Here is a 14,307-nt window from a genome sequence, read left to right on the forward strand (position 1 = left end):
CTTGTCCGGCCCCCATTATTTCTCAGGCTGAATCCCTGAAGGTCCCTCCTAGGTAGGGTAATTGACAGAGACCTAAGGGACAAAGAATTGGCTCAAGGGACCATAGGTTGGCATTCGGACTAAATGGTTTAATGACTTGATGAATAGATTGATCCTTAGAGGCCAGAAAAACCACTCCAAGTGAGTCAAGGGCAGGCCTGGAGTATGGAGCTCCTGCCCAGTGGGTGAAGGCCAGGGCTCTTGGTAGCAGTTTATTAGCTCAGTGACCACACAGCTGGGCCGCCCAGCAGCTCCCACAGGCTTGCCCGAACAATAGGAAGAGCATAGGGTTTGCTTGGGTTGTCAGAACTTCACATCTAATGAAATGCACAGCAGTCTACACGGCAGGAACACTACCAGTTGCTAAAGACGTATCAATATTCGTGTCTACACTGGGAGGCTAAGAGAACAAACTCTAAATCAACGTTTAACTGGAATATCACTGGGAAATCAAAACCGAATTCTCCAACCTCACATAAATGCTCACTGTATTTTCGATTTTAAAATTGCATTTTAGTTACAAAAATTAAAGACACATGAAAAGATTTCCACTGGAATAAATAAAATCAAACAACTTAAAGAAGTATACATAGTGTAAAAAATTAATGAACAGAAGCCTCAGTTAAATAGAGCCGAGAGACCAGCAGGGGGAGCTCTCACCCCTGCATTCAGAGCTGAGCCCAACCAGAAAGAAGAAAGATTCCCTTCTTTCCTGCTAGGACTCAAGCACAGACTCTTTGTTTACTATTTTTGTTGCCCTCCTAACTTCTTTTCCCCTCTATAAGATGTTATCCTTCGCATGCCATGTGGAGGCTTGCCGGTGGTTCACCAAGGTTGCAGGCCCCAAATTGCGGTTCTCTTCTGATCCTGAATAAACCCGTCTTTGCTGGAGAAATACCAGGCGGTCCTTTGGGTTCAAGTCAACAGCAAAGGGAACATCTTCCTCCCTCCCATCTCTATCCTTCCTCAGAGGCAGGCACCACCCTGAATTTGCTGTGTCTCCTTCTGGAACTCTTTTCTATGCATTTATATACATATTTGCATTTACAAATACATAGTCTTCTTTTGGCAAAAATGGAATCATTGTTCCTTATTCTGCAGCTTATTAAAACTCTGTAGTGTGTTTTACAGATATTTTAATGTCAACTTTCTTTTTTTTTTTTTGCGGTACCCGGGCCTCTCACTATTGTGGCCTCTCCCGTTGCGGAGCACAGGCTCCGGACGCGCAGGCTCAGCGGCCATAGCTCACGGGCCTAGCCGCACCGCGGCATGTGGGATCTTCCCGCACCGGGGCACAAACCCGCGTCCCCTGCATCGGCAGGCGGACTCTCAACCACTGCGCCACCAGGGAAGCCCCCTGCTTCATCTTTTTAGCCTTGCCACCAGCATCAGCCTTCTTGGCTGCAGGTTTTTTCTCCTTAGTATCTGGCTTCTCAGCCTTTTCACCCGCCATCTTGCAAGATGGAACAGAGCCCAGCACAGTTTTAAAGTGACGGGGATACAGCAGTGAACGAGACGCGCAGGCCCCTGCCCTCATGGAGTCATATTCTGCTGGGAAGAGACAGACAACAAAGAAGCGAACAAGATGGTGAGGAGTCCAGGGAAGAAAGAAAGATGGGGGTTCTGAAATGCAGTAAAGTGCATGGGAAGGGCTTCTTTATTTTTGTGTGTGTTTTACCCACATAATTTTATTTCAAATATTTATAAATTTGAAGAGCACTGCTTAAGGGCTTCTTTAAAGTGGAGTCAGGGAAGGCTTTTCTGAGAGGAAAATGGAAATGGGGGACACACTTAGGGGCTGGGGGTGGAGGCGGGAGTCAGAGATCTGAGAAACCCTTGAAATGGTGGTGAGCATCTGGTGCATCTGCATTTTTCTCCAAGGATCCCTCCCCCCAGATATTAAGAACCAGTGCATTCAGCTGCTTAATGAGGGTTTAGGGGGTTGAGTCCAGAGCTGGGTGTTACACGCACAGAATGCATTAGTACCACCCCCATTTCTGGCTCAAATGTCAGTGCTTTGTCGTATAATCGAATCTGGACTCATGAGGACCCGCCCAGAGGCGGGCTTGCGCTCAGCTGGGACACCTTCCTGCTCTCACGTCAGTTATGGGGACACTGCATGTTGGCAGCGTGGACAGCACTGGACACACAGCCCGGCCTGGTGGCGCGGGGGCGGAATCGGGATCAGGGTCGTGGCCCGGCGTAGTCAGGGCCGGGGTCGGGGGCGAGGTTGGGCTCAAGGTCGGGGACAGACAGGGCCGGAGTCTAGGACCCGGGTACGGCGAGGGGGAGGGGGCGGGGCCAGGGGCGGGGGGGTCAGGGGACGGGCTAGGGGCGGGGCAGTGGGTGGGGTCGAGGTCGGGGGTCAGAGGTCGGGGATCAGGGGTCGGGGTCGCGGCCCCGCCGGCCGCGTTCCGGCTGCGTGCTGCCCTGTGTCCTCTGTGCAGGCGGGCCGATTCGGAGGCTGTGCACGCGGAGCGGCCGGGGCCTCGGGGCAGCAGCGCCCGCGGAGACGCCGCCGTGGACGAGCCGGTGGCCAGCGGCGCCGAGCGGTAAGAGGCGGCCCGGCCCGCACCTGCGGGACGCCCACCCCCCAGCCCCGCCCCGGGTCCCCGTCACAGAGGCCGGGGCGCGCACTCACACCGCACACCCCGCGGCGCCGCATCCCCAGCGCCCGCGCGCGCCTCCCTCCCGGTCCTTCCGCCCGGGCGCGGCGCAGGTGGATCGGTTCTTACTGATGCAGGGCATCCCTGAGCTGCGTTCTCTGCGTCCTCGGGACCCACCCTTCCTCTAGGGGACAAACAGTTGTAAACGACTAGGAAAGACACTGAGTACTGCGGTGGCTTCAGTTTGTGGTTTTTTTGCAGATACCCATGCCCTAAGCAATAACTTAATCCGTTTAAGCAACGCCTTAAAGATTGCTTCACTTGTTTTATGACACTGTAGTTCTCGGAGACTTATGCCTTAAACAGGAGCGGGCCTTTTGGTACCTCTGAGGCATGTGGGAGTGTCGGCTGTGCCCGTGTGTAAGGTTAATCCTGCTTTCAAACGGAGCACCTGGCTTAAATCATTAAAAGCAGAGTTCGTGACCCTGTGTTTTAATTCCAGATAACTCACCATACTTTTTCTAATTTGTGTTTTATCGTCCTGTCTGAAAATATCTCCCTTCTCACTTCAGACCTTCACTTCCTCCTCTTCTGTCATTTAGACCTTCCTCCTTGCTTTTTCTGTGCCCCCGTATTTGTCTGATCGCCTCTGGCTTCCAGTTAATTTCCTGTTGCTACCCCGCCTCGCCCCACAGGCCCTCTCTCCCGCGTTCTGAGCTTTCTCCTGAGCTCCTTTGTATGCGGAGCCCAAGTTCACGCGCTCTTTGAAATCAGCCTCGTGCCGTGCCCTCAGCGTGCCTGTCCCACACCTGTGCAGGATTGTGAGGAAACAGAGAAGCGGGACGGGGGGAAGAAATGGTGAGGACAGCGGCCCCAGGCTGCGCGCGTCCGTCTCCCGAGACGTACGGGCAGCTGCCCGGCAAGCAGCGTCGGGGGATACCGAATGGAAATTTTTCTTTTTTTTTTTAATTTTAAATTTTTATCCTATATTGGAGTATAGTTGGTTGACAATGTGTTAGTTTCAGGTGTACAGCAGAGTGACTCAGTTATACATAAACATCTTTTCTTTTTCAAATTCTTTTCCCATTTAGGTTATTACTGAGTGTTGAGTAGAGTTCCCTGAAAATTTTTATGTCTTTTAACAAAGGAAAAGCTAACCAGCTTCTTTGTAAATCTCCAAACATTTCTCTTTTTAAAAAAAATATATTTATTTATTTATTTTTGGCTGCGTTGGGTCTTCGTTGCTGCGCGCGGGCTTTCTCTAGTTGTGGCGATGGGGGGCTGCTCTTTGTTGCGGCGCGCGGGCTTCTCATTGCGGTGGCTTCTCTTGTTGCGGAGCACGGGCTCTAGGCGCTCAGGCTTCAGTAGTTGTGGCACACGGGCTCAGTAGTTGTGGCATACGGGTTCAGTAGTTGTGGCACATGGGCTTAGTTGCTCCGTGGCATGTGGGATCTTCCCGGCCCAGGGCTCGAACCGTGGCCCCTGCATCGGCGGGTGGATTCTTAACCACTGCGCCACCAGGGAAGTCCTCCAAGCATTTCTAATTGCAGTTGGATTTGGTGAAACATGCCACCTTGAACCGTCGGGCAATGCTCACCTTTTAAATTTTCTCACACGTGTTTTGTGAAAAATATTGGTAAGGCAGGTGGATATCAAATAGTAGAACCAATGCCCACCCTGTAGGCAGTTTGCACTCTGGCTGACTTCATGGACTACTGACAGCCTTCCTTACTGGCTGACAAATTTGGTTACTTTCATTCTATGACCTCAACAGCATGGTTTTCATCACCTCCCCTTTATCATGTTAAGGTAAGGCTATTTCTCTCACAGGTTATTTTGTACCTTAGGGAACCAGGATTACAGAGCTGAGAGAAGCTTGAGAATCTGTCAGGAGGCTTTAAAAATACAAATATCTGGGGCTTCCCTGGTGGCGCAGTGGTTGAGAGTCCGCCTGCCGATGCAGGGGACATGGGTTCGTGCCCCGGTCCGGGAGGATCCCACATGCCGCGGAGTAGCTGGGCCCGTGAGCCATGGCCGCTGAGCCTGCGCGTCCGGAGCCTGTGCTCCGCAACGGGAGAGGCCACAACAGTGAGAGGTCCGCGTACCGCAAAAAAACAAAACACAAATATCTGGCTTCATCTTACTGAATCAGAATCTGTGTCAGTTTCTTCAACTATTATTTTTAAAGAGCTCCCTTGGCGATTCTCAAGCAGAGACTAGATCCAATGCATGTTATCTCAGAGAGCAGAGAATTTTATTAATTTTATTTTTCATGAAAACCTCCAGAGAAAGATAATCTGCAGCCCACATTCCAATGTTCAGCTCTCCTTCCTGTCGAGAGAGAACTTCCCTGTGGATCAATTAAATCCTCATCCTGTACTTAAGCTTATTTGTCCCCGTTTCTCCTTAGTGCAGAGATAATACCTAGTACTACCTGCTTGGAGTTTGGTTTGCAAAGGATTTTCTCATTTGAGATTTAAAAAAAAAAAAAACTGAGTTCATCCCTCAAAGATCACTTTTTAAAATTAACTGCTCACCTCTTCACTTTCCCTTTCCAGGATAAATGATCACATCCCTCTCCCGCATGCACCCCACGCTTCTCCCGCATACCACTCAGCACAGTGTCTGGAACATAAATCCTCAATAGGTCTTGTACCTGTCCTTATTCATTTTTTGCCTTAAAAAATATTTCCTAAGTGTTTCTCAGCATCTGGAGTCTAGAATGAGAGGTGGGCTGGTCAGTGTTGAGTATGTGAGAATCTTGTTCGGTTGATGGAAAGACTTTTATACTCTTTCAGGTCTGATACTCAGACATATGAACTCTGGTGACTGTGCCATTGTGACCTGGACATTTCATCATACTTTTTAAATCACCAGTTTTGAAAACTGGTGTGCCATTATTTTAACAAAATGTGAATGAAATCATAAATTCGTATAAAAGCCTTTCATTTCCTAAGAGGTGTTATCCAGCTGATGATAGTTGGATGAGAACATTGCCCACTCCTCACAAATGCTGAGTGTCCTTTATGGGGGGGGGGCGGTCGTGGAACTTTGTGCCTTTTGTTATACTTTAACCAAGGGACTTGTACAATTATGTACTTGAGCTTTTAAAATTTTCTTACATTAAGTTTATCCTAAAACAAATATTGTTTTAGAACTTATCTCACTGGAATTTGGATACAGAAGTACCCGTTCCTGAAAATAAAAACCTCCCACCTGGAAGGGATGGTGCCGCAGGTGGTAAGAAATCCTCGATGTGTCTACTTATATTTATACTTACAAATATATGAAAATTTATATTCTAATTTATAATATGAACAACCACTCATATTAAAGGGGGCTTGTTTTGAATATCACCAGTTTTATGTACCTATTAATTGTCTTTTTTTTCATACACATTCTTTCAGACAAAATGAACAAGGTAAGGATAGGTATTTGGTTTTAAGTAATTCACAAAAATTATTTTAACATTACCATGTATGCTCCTTAAATAAAATTTCTTTCCTCAAAGTTAAACTTTAAAATTTTATTTCTATAAAGTTCTTCAAACAAGTCAAAGCCTTTATTTACTATTTTACAAGGCTGCAAATTGGTCATTAAATATCTTACTGTATTACTTTTTTTCAACATAACAGTGTTATAAATGGAAATTAACATTGTAGCGAAGATAATGCTTTCCAGTCACTGCCAAAAGGGAAGTGGTCTCAGCCCTTAAGATATCTTGAAGCAGCTGAAATGGTTATATTTTGTTTTGAAGTAGTGAAAAAAATGAATCTTTCGTTTACTTTTTTTGATCAAAAATAAAACAGTTAATAAAATAAAGACAATCTTAATGATAGTCAAGGCTTATTAGTTAACACTGTTTAGTTGATGTTTATAAACAGATTATACTAATTCCTACTGAGGTCAGTAAAAACCGTTTATATGGATATGAGGGAGTATTATAGGACTTTACTATATATTGCTTGGTTAGAACAAGAACTATACATTCTTAGAACAAGAGTCGGGAACAGAGATGTCATGTGTTTAAGTCTGCTGCTTTATAGAACCAGTTGGAAATTCCAGTAGAGCAACTCATGCTGGAACTTACTTTGTCAGAGCATGCTCCCAAAAGAACACAGGTAGGGTTTTATTCATCACACTCTGAAAGTATTATTTTTTTTTAAAAAAGGCATGCAGTTACTGACTAAAACGTTGTCCGTAGTTTTCCTGTTCTTAGAATAGTAAACAAGAGATATTCCAGGTACGGAGTTATCCTCTCAACAAAGGAAGTGCTACGGAGAACAGGTGAGAGAATATTTCTGTTTGTAAACCCCTAAATGACTGAAGTAAATCCAAGTACAGATGAGTTAACTGCTCAGCTGAAGTACGAGGCCGAAAAACAAACAGAAGGAAAGAAGTATGGTGTGCAAGTAGTGGGCGGTGACAGCGACGCTCCCTAAAATAGGGCATGGCTGGCAGACAGCACGGTATGTGGTGAAGAGGTGACGGGGCCTTTACCAGGAGGGTCTAGATGGAGAGAGCTTGGACTTCCCGTTCGAGTGAAAAGGAACCGTAATAGGAAAGTAATAATTCACGTGCCAGGAATGATTTTCGTTCCTTACGCGTATTAACTCATTTAACCCTCAGGACAGTCCTGCAAGGGAGGTGCTGTTGTCATTGTCCCTGTTTTACGGGTGAGGACATGGAAGCAGGTGACAGGTACCAGATGGTTGGACCAGAATGTGAAGGCTTGGTTCACGCTCTCACACCCCCTTCCCTGCTTCAGTCCCTTCCTGGGATTTGAATTCTTACTTTTTGCTCTTAAACTTTGGTGTGCGTGAGAACCAGCTAGAAGCCTTCTTCAAAACGCAGGTTACTGTTATTGGGAAATTAACATGTATGGAGCACCGCCGAAATTAACATGTACCGAGCACCCCCGGGTGTTGCTGTTACATAGCGTATTATTGAATGGGGATGCTGAGTTGCGTTCCTCTTTTGTCAACACAGTTTTAACAACTCTGTGGCTCCCTTGACAGCCGCTGTCTCTTCAGCTGAGGATTCTCCCGTGTGGCTCGGGACACAGCTCACCTAGCGCTAACACTGAGGGGAGAACCAAGAGGCGCGAAGGGGATTGTAGTGACTCATGTCCTGGGATGCGGGTGGTGACGGGGGGAGGAAGCCTGCTTTAAGAGAAGGAACGCAAAGGAAGAGGTCAAGTGACGTGAGAGGACGTAAATGAGTCGGCAGAGCGCAGGGGTTGGAGACGTGAACGTGGGACCCAATGCCAGGGTTTAATCCCAGCTCCACCACCTACGAGATGAGAGACCTCAGCCAGTCGGGGCCTCAGTTCCCTCATCTGTCAAAGGTAGAGAATGAAACTGCCGACCTCATGGGGCTGTTGTGAGGACTAAACAGAATCACGCGTTTGGTGGGTGTTCGTGATTGATGCTGGGGAGGCCTGGTGATGGTGCAGAGTTGGAAGCTTGGGGTCAGTGAGACATTTTACTACTGAGATGTTTCTCCTCAATATGCTGTCAACAAGGAAAGGTTAAAAGTCACCGTAGCTTTCATTTAGTGTTTAACAATTTGCAAAGTACATTCATATGATTGTCTGCTTCTTAGACCACCTCCAGGGTGGGTATTATAATTTCCATTTTGCTCGTTGGTGGCAAAGCGGTTCAAGCCTACGTCTTCCGCATCCAGATTCCAAGCTGTTTGTTTCTCACTGTGCTACATGGATTGTGTCTGTTATCAATTATAGATTTAAGGTGATTTTCCTGTGATTTTCAGAGGCAAGTCAGTAAAGCTGTAGTATTTATTAGCTAAATAAATCAATTTTTACTATTTTCTGTACTTTTCAAAATCCTTCAAGGCTGCTTTGTTGTCTTTAGTGTAAATTGGCTTTAAAAGCAGCAGGAAGATAATGGGGCTATAAATATGTCAGTTAACACATCAGATCTTTCCATGGCAGTATTTCTAGTAAGCGTTAAACAAATACTAACTGTAAACTCAGTATTCTGTGGCCTGGCTTTTTTGCAGTTTTCATTTGAATATAATACCTGGAAGTATTAGTCCTAAAATAAAAGAGCACAATCAGATGAAAATTCCAATAGACTCTCTCTGGGATCATTTTTGTTTGATAGACATTGGTTTGCTTCCTTTTTTGATAGAATAATTTTTTAAAAACCACAGTGGCTAAAGTAGAAGCCCTTCTTAAGTAACCTAGCTACCTTCTTCGAGAGTTTCCTTTTATCTGATTCTGGGTAAATAAACATTTCACTATAATTTCAATTGGAGTTGGATAGCCTCCTTTTCAGGCATCATAGTTGAACGTACAATATATCATAGGCAAATAGCTATAATTAGACACTTTCAGCCTAGTGGCCATTCATAGCCAGTTAGCCATTTGTAGGTATAATGATCTAGTCACCTGTGCATGTACAAAGGGATGCCCAGTTACTGTTTTAATCTGTACTTTAAAAAATGTATATAGCTGTATATAATTAGAGCATATTTGAAAATTAACATGTTTCTGTTATAGATAGATACACATATGCCATTGGGAACCAAACATTAGCTAGTCTTCGATAAGTTTTCTTATTCATTATCATTTTAATAGCATTTTAATTCTAGACAACCAACCATTCATTAAATAAATCATTTTTTAAGGGATTTCAAAAAATCTTCAGTGGAAACTGGCTGTAATGTGACCAGTAATCACATAAGGCTCTTCGCTGTGAACCACTCACTAACAAGTGCTTCAGTGGACAAGCCAGTTGGCTCCTACCCTGCCCTGCAGACGCCATTAAGTCACTGCTGGCCGTATGCTGCTGGAGACTTTTTTAAGGACAGAAATGAGCCTCATATTAATTTATGCTCAACTCTAGGAAACAATAGTGGCGAACTTTTAACTGCGCCAAATTGGAATCTGAAGTATGGAAACAGCAGTGTGGAAGAAAATTTAACAGATGAAAGTGATTTATCAGAAAATGAAAAAGCAAACGATACTTTACTCAGCTATTTTAAAAAGATGGACCTGAACCTAAAGCCAGAAACAATAGAAAATGTAGAAGACTCTTTCACAGAGGAACCAAGTGAAGTATTTCCATATCCTGATTTTCTTCCCCCTCCTTTCAATACCCTGGACTTGCACAAATTAGCCATCTCAAAATCTGAAAATTGGAAAATGACAGTGGAGCCTCTAGACAGCTCTCTGGAACATTTGGTAGCTCGTTTACTGGACTTAGAGAGATTGCAGCGCATGACTATTCAAAGAGAACGGCCGAGACTGCAGACTTCCTTCTGTGCTCCCTTAGCCACCGAACGACCCTCTTCCTCCAAAGCTGTACCCAGAATGAGACAGCCCAGACCTTCCGACTCTGTGGGTCTTCAGACAACTTGTGTAGAGAAAAGTCACGAGGAGAGGAAAACCAATTCTGGTTCTTGCAAGCTTGAATACAATGCTCCCAAGTGGGATTGCAGCCGTGCTGGGAAGTACAAGTGGAACTCTAGACCAGCTCTGAAAACCTCACCCACCACAAAACAGGTGATTGCAGCTTACGACGACTTTAAGAACCCCAAGGTCTCCATTTTAAACCCACGCGGAGAACTGTCAGCCGAGCCTGCTCCTGCCGAGACAGCCCGGGTGCTGGTTAAAATGCTCTCAAGCAGATGTCTGCCACCAAAGTCTCCTACACCAGTCTCACCTGTACCTCTGTCTTTCCCTGAAAATCAGAGGGAAGAAGTTAAGGCACCACCAAGGACCGGAAAGAAACTTTACCGAAAAGACATGGTACCGAACAGACCATTCTGTATTCAGAAGCTAAACTGTTAATCACCTTCGTTGATAGCTAAGGATAAGTGCTCACCCATCGACCAAAAATAACTTTTCTTTCCTGCATCTCAACGTGAGCAAGTCTATTCCAAGAAGCCTGGCAAAAATATGGTTCCTCATTCCGAGGTACAGGTATTACACACACACACACACACACACACACAATTCCTGAATGTGCTGTGGAGTGGAACTTGTGACAGTCGCAGCTGAGATGTCTACATATAAACCAGGGGCTTCCCTGATGACATATTTGAGTCTCTTACATGTTATGTTTCAAAGGAATGTTTCACTTGGAAAACCGTTCTATTCAAGATGGTTCTTTTGTTGTGATTGTTTCCCAGTGTGACTCCATCGTCAATAAATGGCATAATAGACTTATCGCTGGTACAGTTATTCTTTTATTCTGTTCTATTAAACAATCATAAGAGTCAGTGATTTTTTTTTCTTTTTTTAATTGGAGTTGATTTACAGTGTTGTGTTAGTCTCCGGTGCACAGAAAAGTGATTCAGTTATACATATATATGTATATATTTTTTCAGGTTCTTTTCCATTATTACAAGATATTGAATATAGTTCCCTGTGCTATACATTAGGTTTTTGTTGTGTATCTGTTTTATATATAGTAGTGTGTATCTGTTAATCCCAAACTCCTAATTTATCCCTTCCCCTTTGGTAAACCATAAGTTTGTTTTCTGAGTCTGTTTATGTTTTGCAAATAAGTTCATTTGCATCATTTTTTAAGATTCCACATATAAGTAACATCATGTAGTATTTGTCTCTCTCAGTGATTTTTTTTTCCTCCGCTGGTACCCTTTCTTCTTTCCCTTCCCATCTCGACAAATCTCCTTTGTCTGTCATTTTGAGCTAAACTTTGGGTATTTGCTTGGCCATTAAAAGCTAAAGAAGTTGCTATTTTGTTAAATTAACATACAAGATCCTCTAGGTCCTCCCATGAATCCTTAGAAACTTTCCCTTCCCCAGGCCCTTTGTCATATACAGGAAAGCAAGATCATTTCTCTTTGGGGCCTAGCTACAGGTTCAGGCTTGTAACAACCCGCTTCCCTCAGATCTAATAGTTTTAGGATATTGAAGATATCCACAGAGCCTCGGTTCTGTCCACAGAGCAGCCCAAATCTCTCAGTTCATGGGATTTTTCCCCAAGGCTCTTTGTTGCTGGAAGTGTTAATCTTGGTTAGATAAAGCTCAGACAGCCAGAGCTTAACTCATTAACGGGTGAAAAAGGGAAACTATGCAATTGACACACTTCACTGTACGTAAGAGTCAGGGAAACAAAAAAAGGAGAGTCCTGGTTTCTCCCGGAGGCCTACGGAAACAGAATCCTTGGGAGTCGGGCCCCGGGATCCACTTTGCAGAAGGCGGCATCCCAGGTGATCTTATTGCAGGTGGTTCTTGGAACGACATACTTGAAAAACACTGTAAAGGGGAAAACCCGATGTAACACGCATGGATCAGAGTTTGGATATTTTGGGGGGTAGTGGGCTTTGGTTTTGGTGGATGGTTAGTGAGTTCAAATTAGTTTTTATTTAACGTTAAAAAACACACACACATGATTAAAACTTCAAACATAACCAAAAGGGAAAGGCTTCTTCCCACCCCCAAACTCCTCCCCGGCACTAAGGCAGTCAGTATTAAGCTTCTGTATATCATCCCCCTAAATAAGATGGAATATTCGAGTTAGGGATGGGTGAGATGATTTAAGGGACAATTGAAATAAATGTTGAAGAGGCAACTTGTTTGAAACAAGAGGTAGCTTGTTTCCTCTATTCTATCGTTAGGAAAAGAACAAGGCTCAAATAGTATTTAGAGGCAGGGGTCAGAGTATGCTTAGCTTTTAGGTTAATTTCAAAGAACGTTCTGGAACCTCATCAACAGCAGTAACAAATAAACTTAGTTGTTCAGGATCCCTTATTATAATAGACTTTTACCTAAATCCCATATAATGAGCGTCTTTAGCCAAATGGCGTAACATCCCATTCACAGACTGTAATACAGACGTGGACTTGTACTTTCACTCAGTTCCAACCTGCAATGACCTTCCTCGTTTCCTCCACCAGCTCTCTTTACTCCTGCCTACAATTCTGAGTCCTGAACCTTACGTACCAGCCCTTTGTATCCATTCTCATTTTCTTCTTTCTTTACGTGTTTCGATTTTTAGCCCCTCACCTATAGAGCTGGAATGAGCTAATTTTTCCTTGTAATCCCTTCAGGAAGGGACATGCATTTTGTCCACTGCTGCAGCCCGGTCACTGCTTGGCAGGTGGTAGACATCCTTTAAGGCGTTTGACTGGAGTGGACTTCACCCATCACAGAGGACTGTGACGTTCGCAAAGCAGCTTCAAGCACTCGCTCCCAGGCTCCGCCGCCGCTAACAGCCCCAGCTCCTCAGGCAGGTTCCCTAACCTCTCTGTTCTTCACTTACCCAATTTGTAAAGCGAGTAGGATACCTTTTATCTCATATAATCACGTGAGATCAAGTGAATTAAGTGCCTGGCAAACTCAGGCACGTCATCAGGGAGAGTAGGAAGGGCACAGGAGGGCAGAGCGGTTGGAGTGGGCTGCCCCGGCACTGGACTGTCACCGGATTAAGTGACAGCTCACGATAGACCGTCAGCGTCCCACTTCTCGGGAGGCACGTGCCGGGCACTGGGGACCTGTAATGTCTTAGAGGTAGGTAATGGCAAATTTCTCATTGGGAACATAACCAGACTGTTTTATTTAGGATGCCATTGGACCTAAAAAAATAAAAAGAAAGTAACAACTGAAACACCTACCAGATAGCTTTCAGTTAAGAGTCCCAAATTGCTCTAAATGTAGTTATGTAAAAGCTGTTAGCAGCACGGCTAAGACTTCAGTTATGCGGCAAAGGGACTAGTAATTATATAACATGTCTGGAGCACTTGGTTAAAACAGAGTTGCTGGGATTGGATTCTCTTTCCGGTGTTTAAACCGAGGCCCTAGAACGAGGCACCGCGTACAACGATGGGGGAAAACAGGCAACACATAGAAACCGGTGAGGAGAAAAACTCACCACGGAGCGGGGGGGTTGATGTGTAGTTATCAACAAATTCAAGACATTTTGCTACTTCCCAGACCTGCTGGAAGTCAACTTCTACCACTGTTTTTGCAGAAACAGTTGGCAGTTTGCAACAGACATGTACAAAGTAACCCTGCTCAGGAAATTCTAGTTAACTCTGGCTTTCTGGCTTGCTCGTGGATCCCACGTTCAGCCTCCAGCACTGACACTTCTTGGCTCCTTTCCGGGTCTTAAGTGAGGTAGAGTCTGAGTTTCTCATCCGTAGGAGAAAGCCCGTGCTGAAAGTTGCCATCAACCTAAATCCACCCTGCATACTACTTCCCCTGATAAAAACAGGATCGCATGACCCCTGCCCATCACTTTGGATAGATGACTACGTAGCTCTTAGTCCTGTACCAGGCCGCACAGGAAACACACCCGGGGCTTTGACAAGAAGGCTCTCCAGAGCCGCTGCCACTCAGCCCATCGCTCCAACCCCCACGACCTGGCCAGCCACCGCTGGCAGGGGCTCCAGCTGGATCGGACGTGCTCTACAAAGCCAGCCTGGGCCTCTGGCCTCCGCCCTCCGATCCCGTTTTGCGTGTGCTGAAGGTTCACACGACCTCCCTGTTCCTCTTAAGTATTTCATCACTGTTCTGTTTAAAGCTGAAGACAGTTCCTTAGGAGAAAATAAAGAATGGGCAGAAGCGGACAGGGGTCCAATACTCGTCAGGCTTCCCTGCCTGCAATGAACTGACTGATTTAAGTCATTACAGGAAGGGGTCATCCCGTTACGCATCGTTTCTATCCCT

The 14,307-nt window shown here is 45.2% G+C and overlaps 1 protein-coding gene across 1 annotated transcript; it reads left to right on the forward strand.

Moving 5' to 3' along the window:
* Positions 1-2,121: 2,121 nt before the first annotated feature.
* Positions 2,122-10,839, forward strand: FAM217A (family with sequence similarity 217 member A). Its single transcript, XM_060307968.1, is given in 7 exon segments — positions 2,122-2,268; positions 2,487-2,591; positions 5,801-5,885; positions 6,053-6,066; positions 6,692-6,766; positions 6,865-6,932; positions 9,297-10,839. Coding segments are annotated over 7 exon segments (1,686 nt in total). The 5' UTR covers positions 2,122-2,145; the 3' UTR covers positions 10,513-10,839.
* The last annotated feature ends 3,468 nt before the right edge of the window (positions 10,840-14,307 follow it).

Source organism: Globicephala melas, chromosome 11, assembly GCF_963455315.2.
Source record: "Globicephala melas chromosome 11, mGloMel1.2, whole genome shotgun sequence".
In the NCBI taxonomy this organism is placed as follows: Eukaryota; Metazoa; Chordata; class Mammalia; order Artiodactyla; family Delphinidae; genus Globicephala; species Globicephala melas.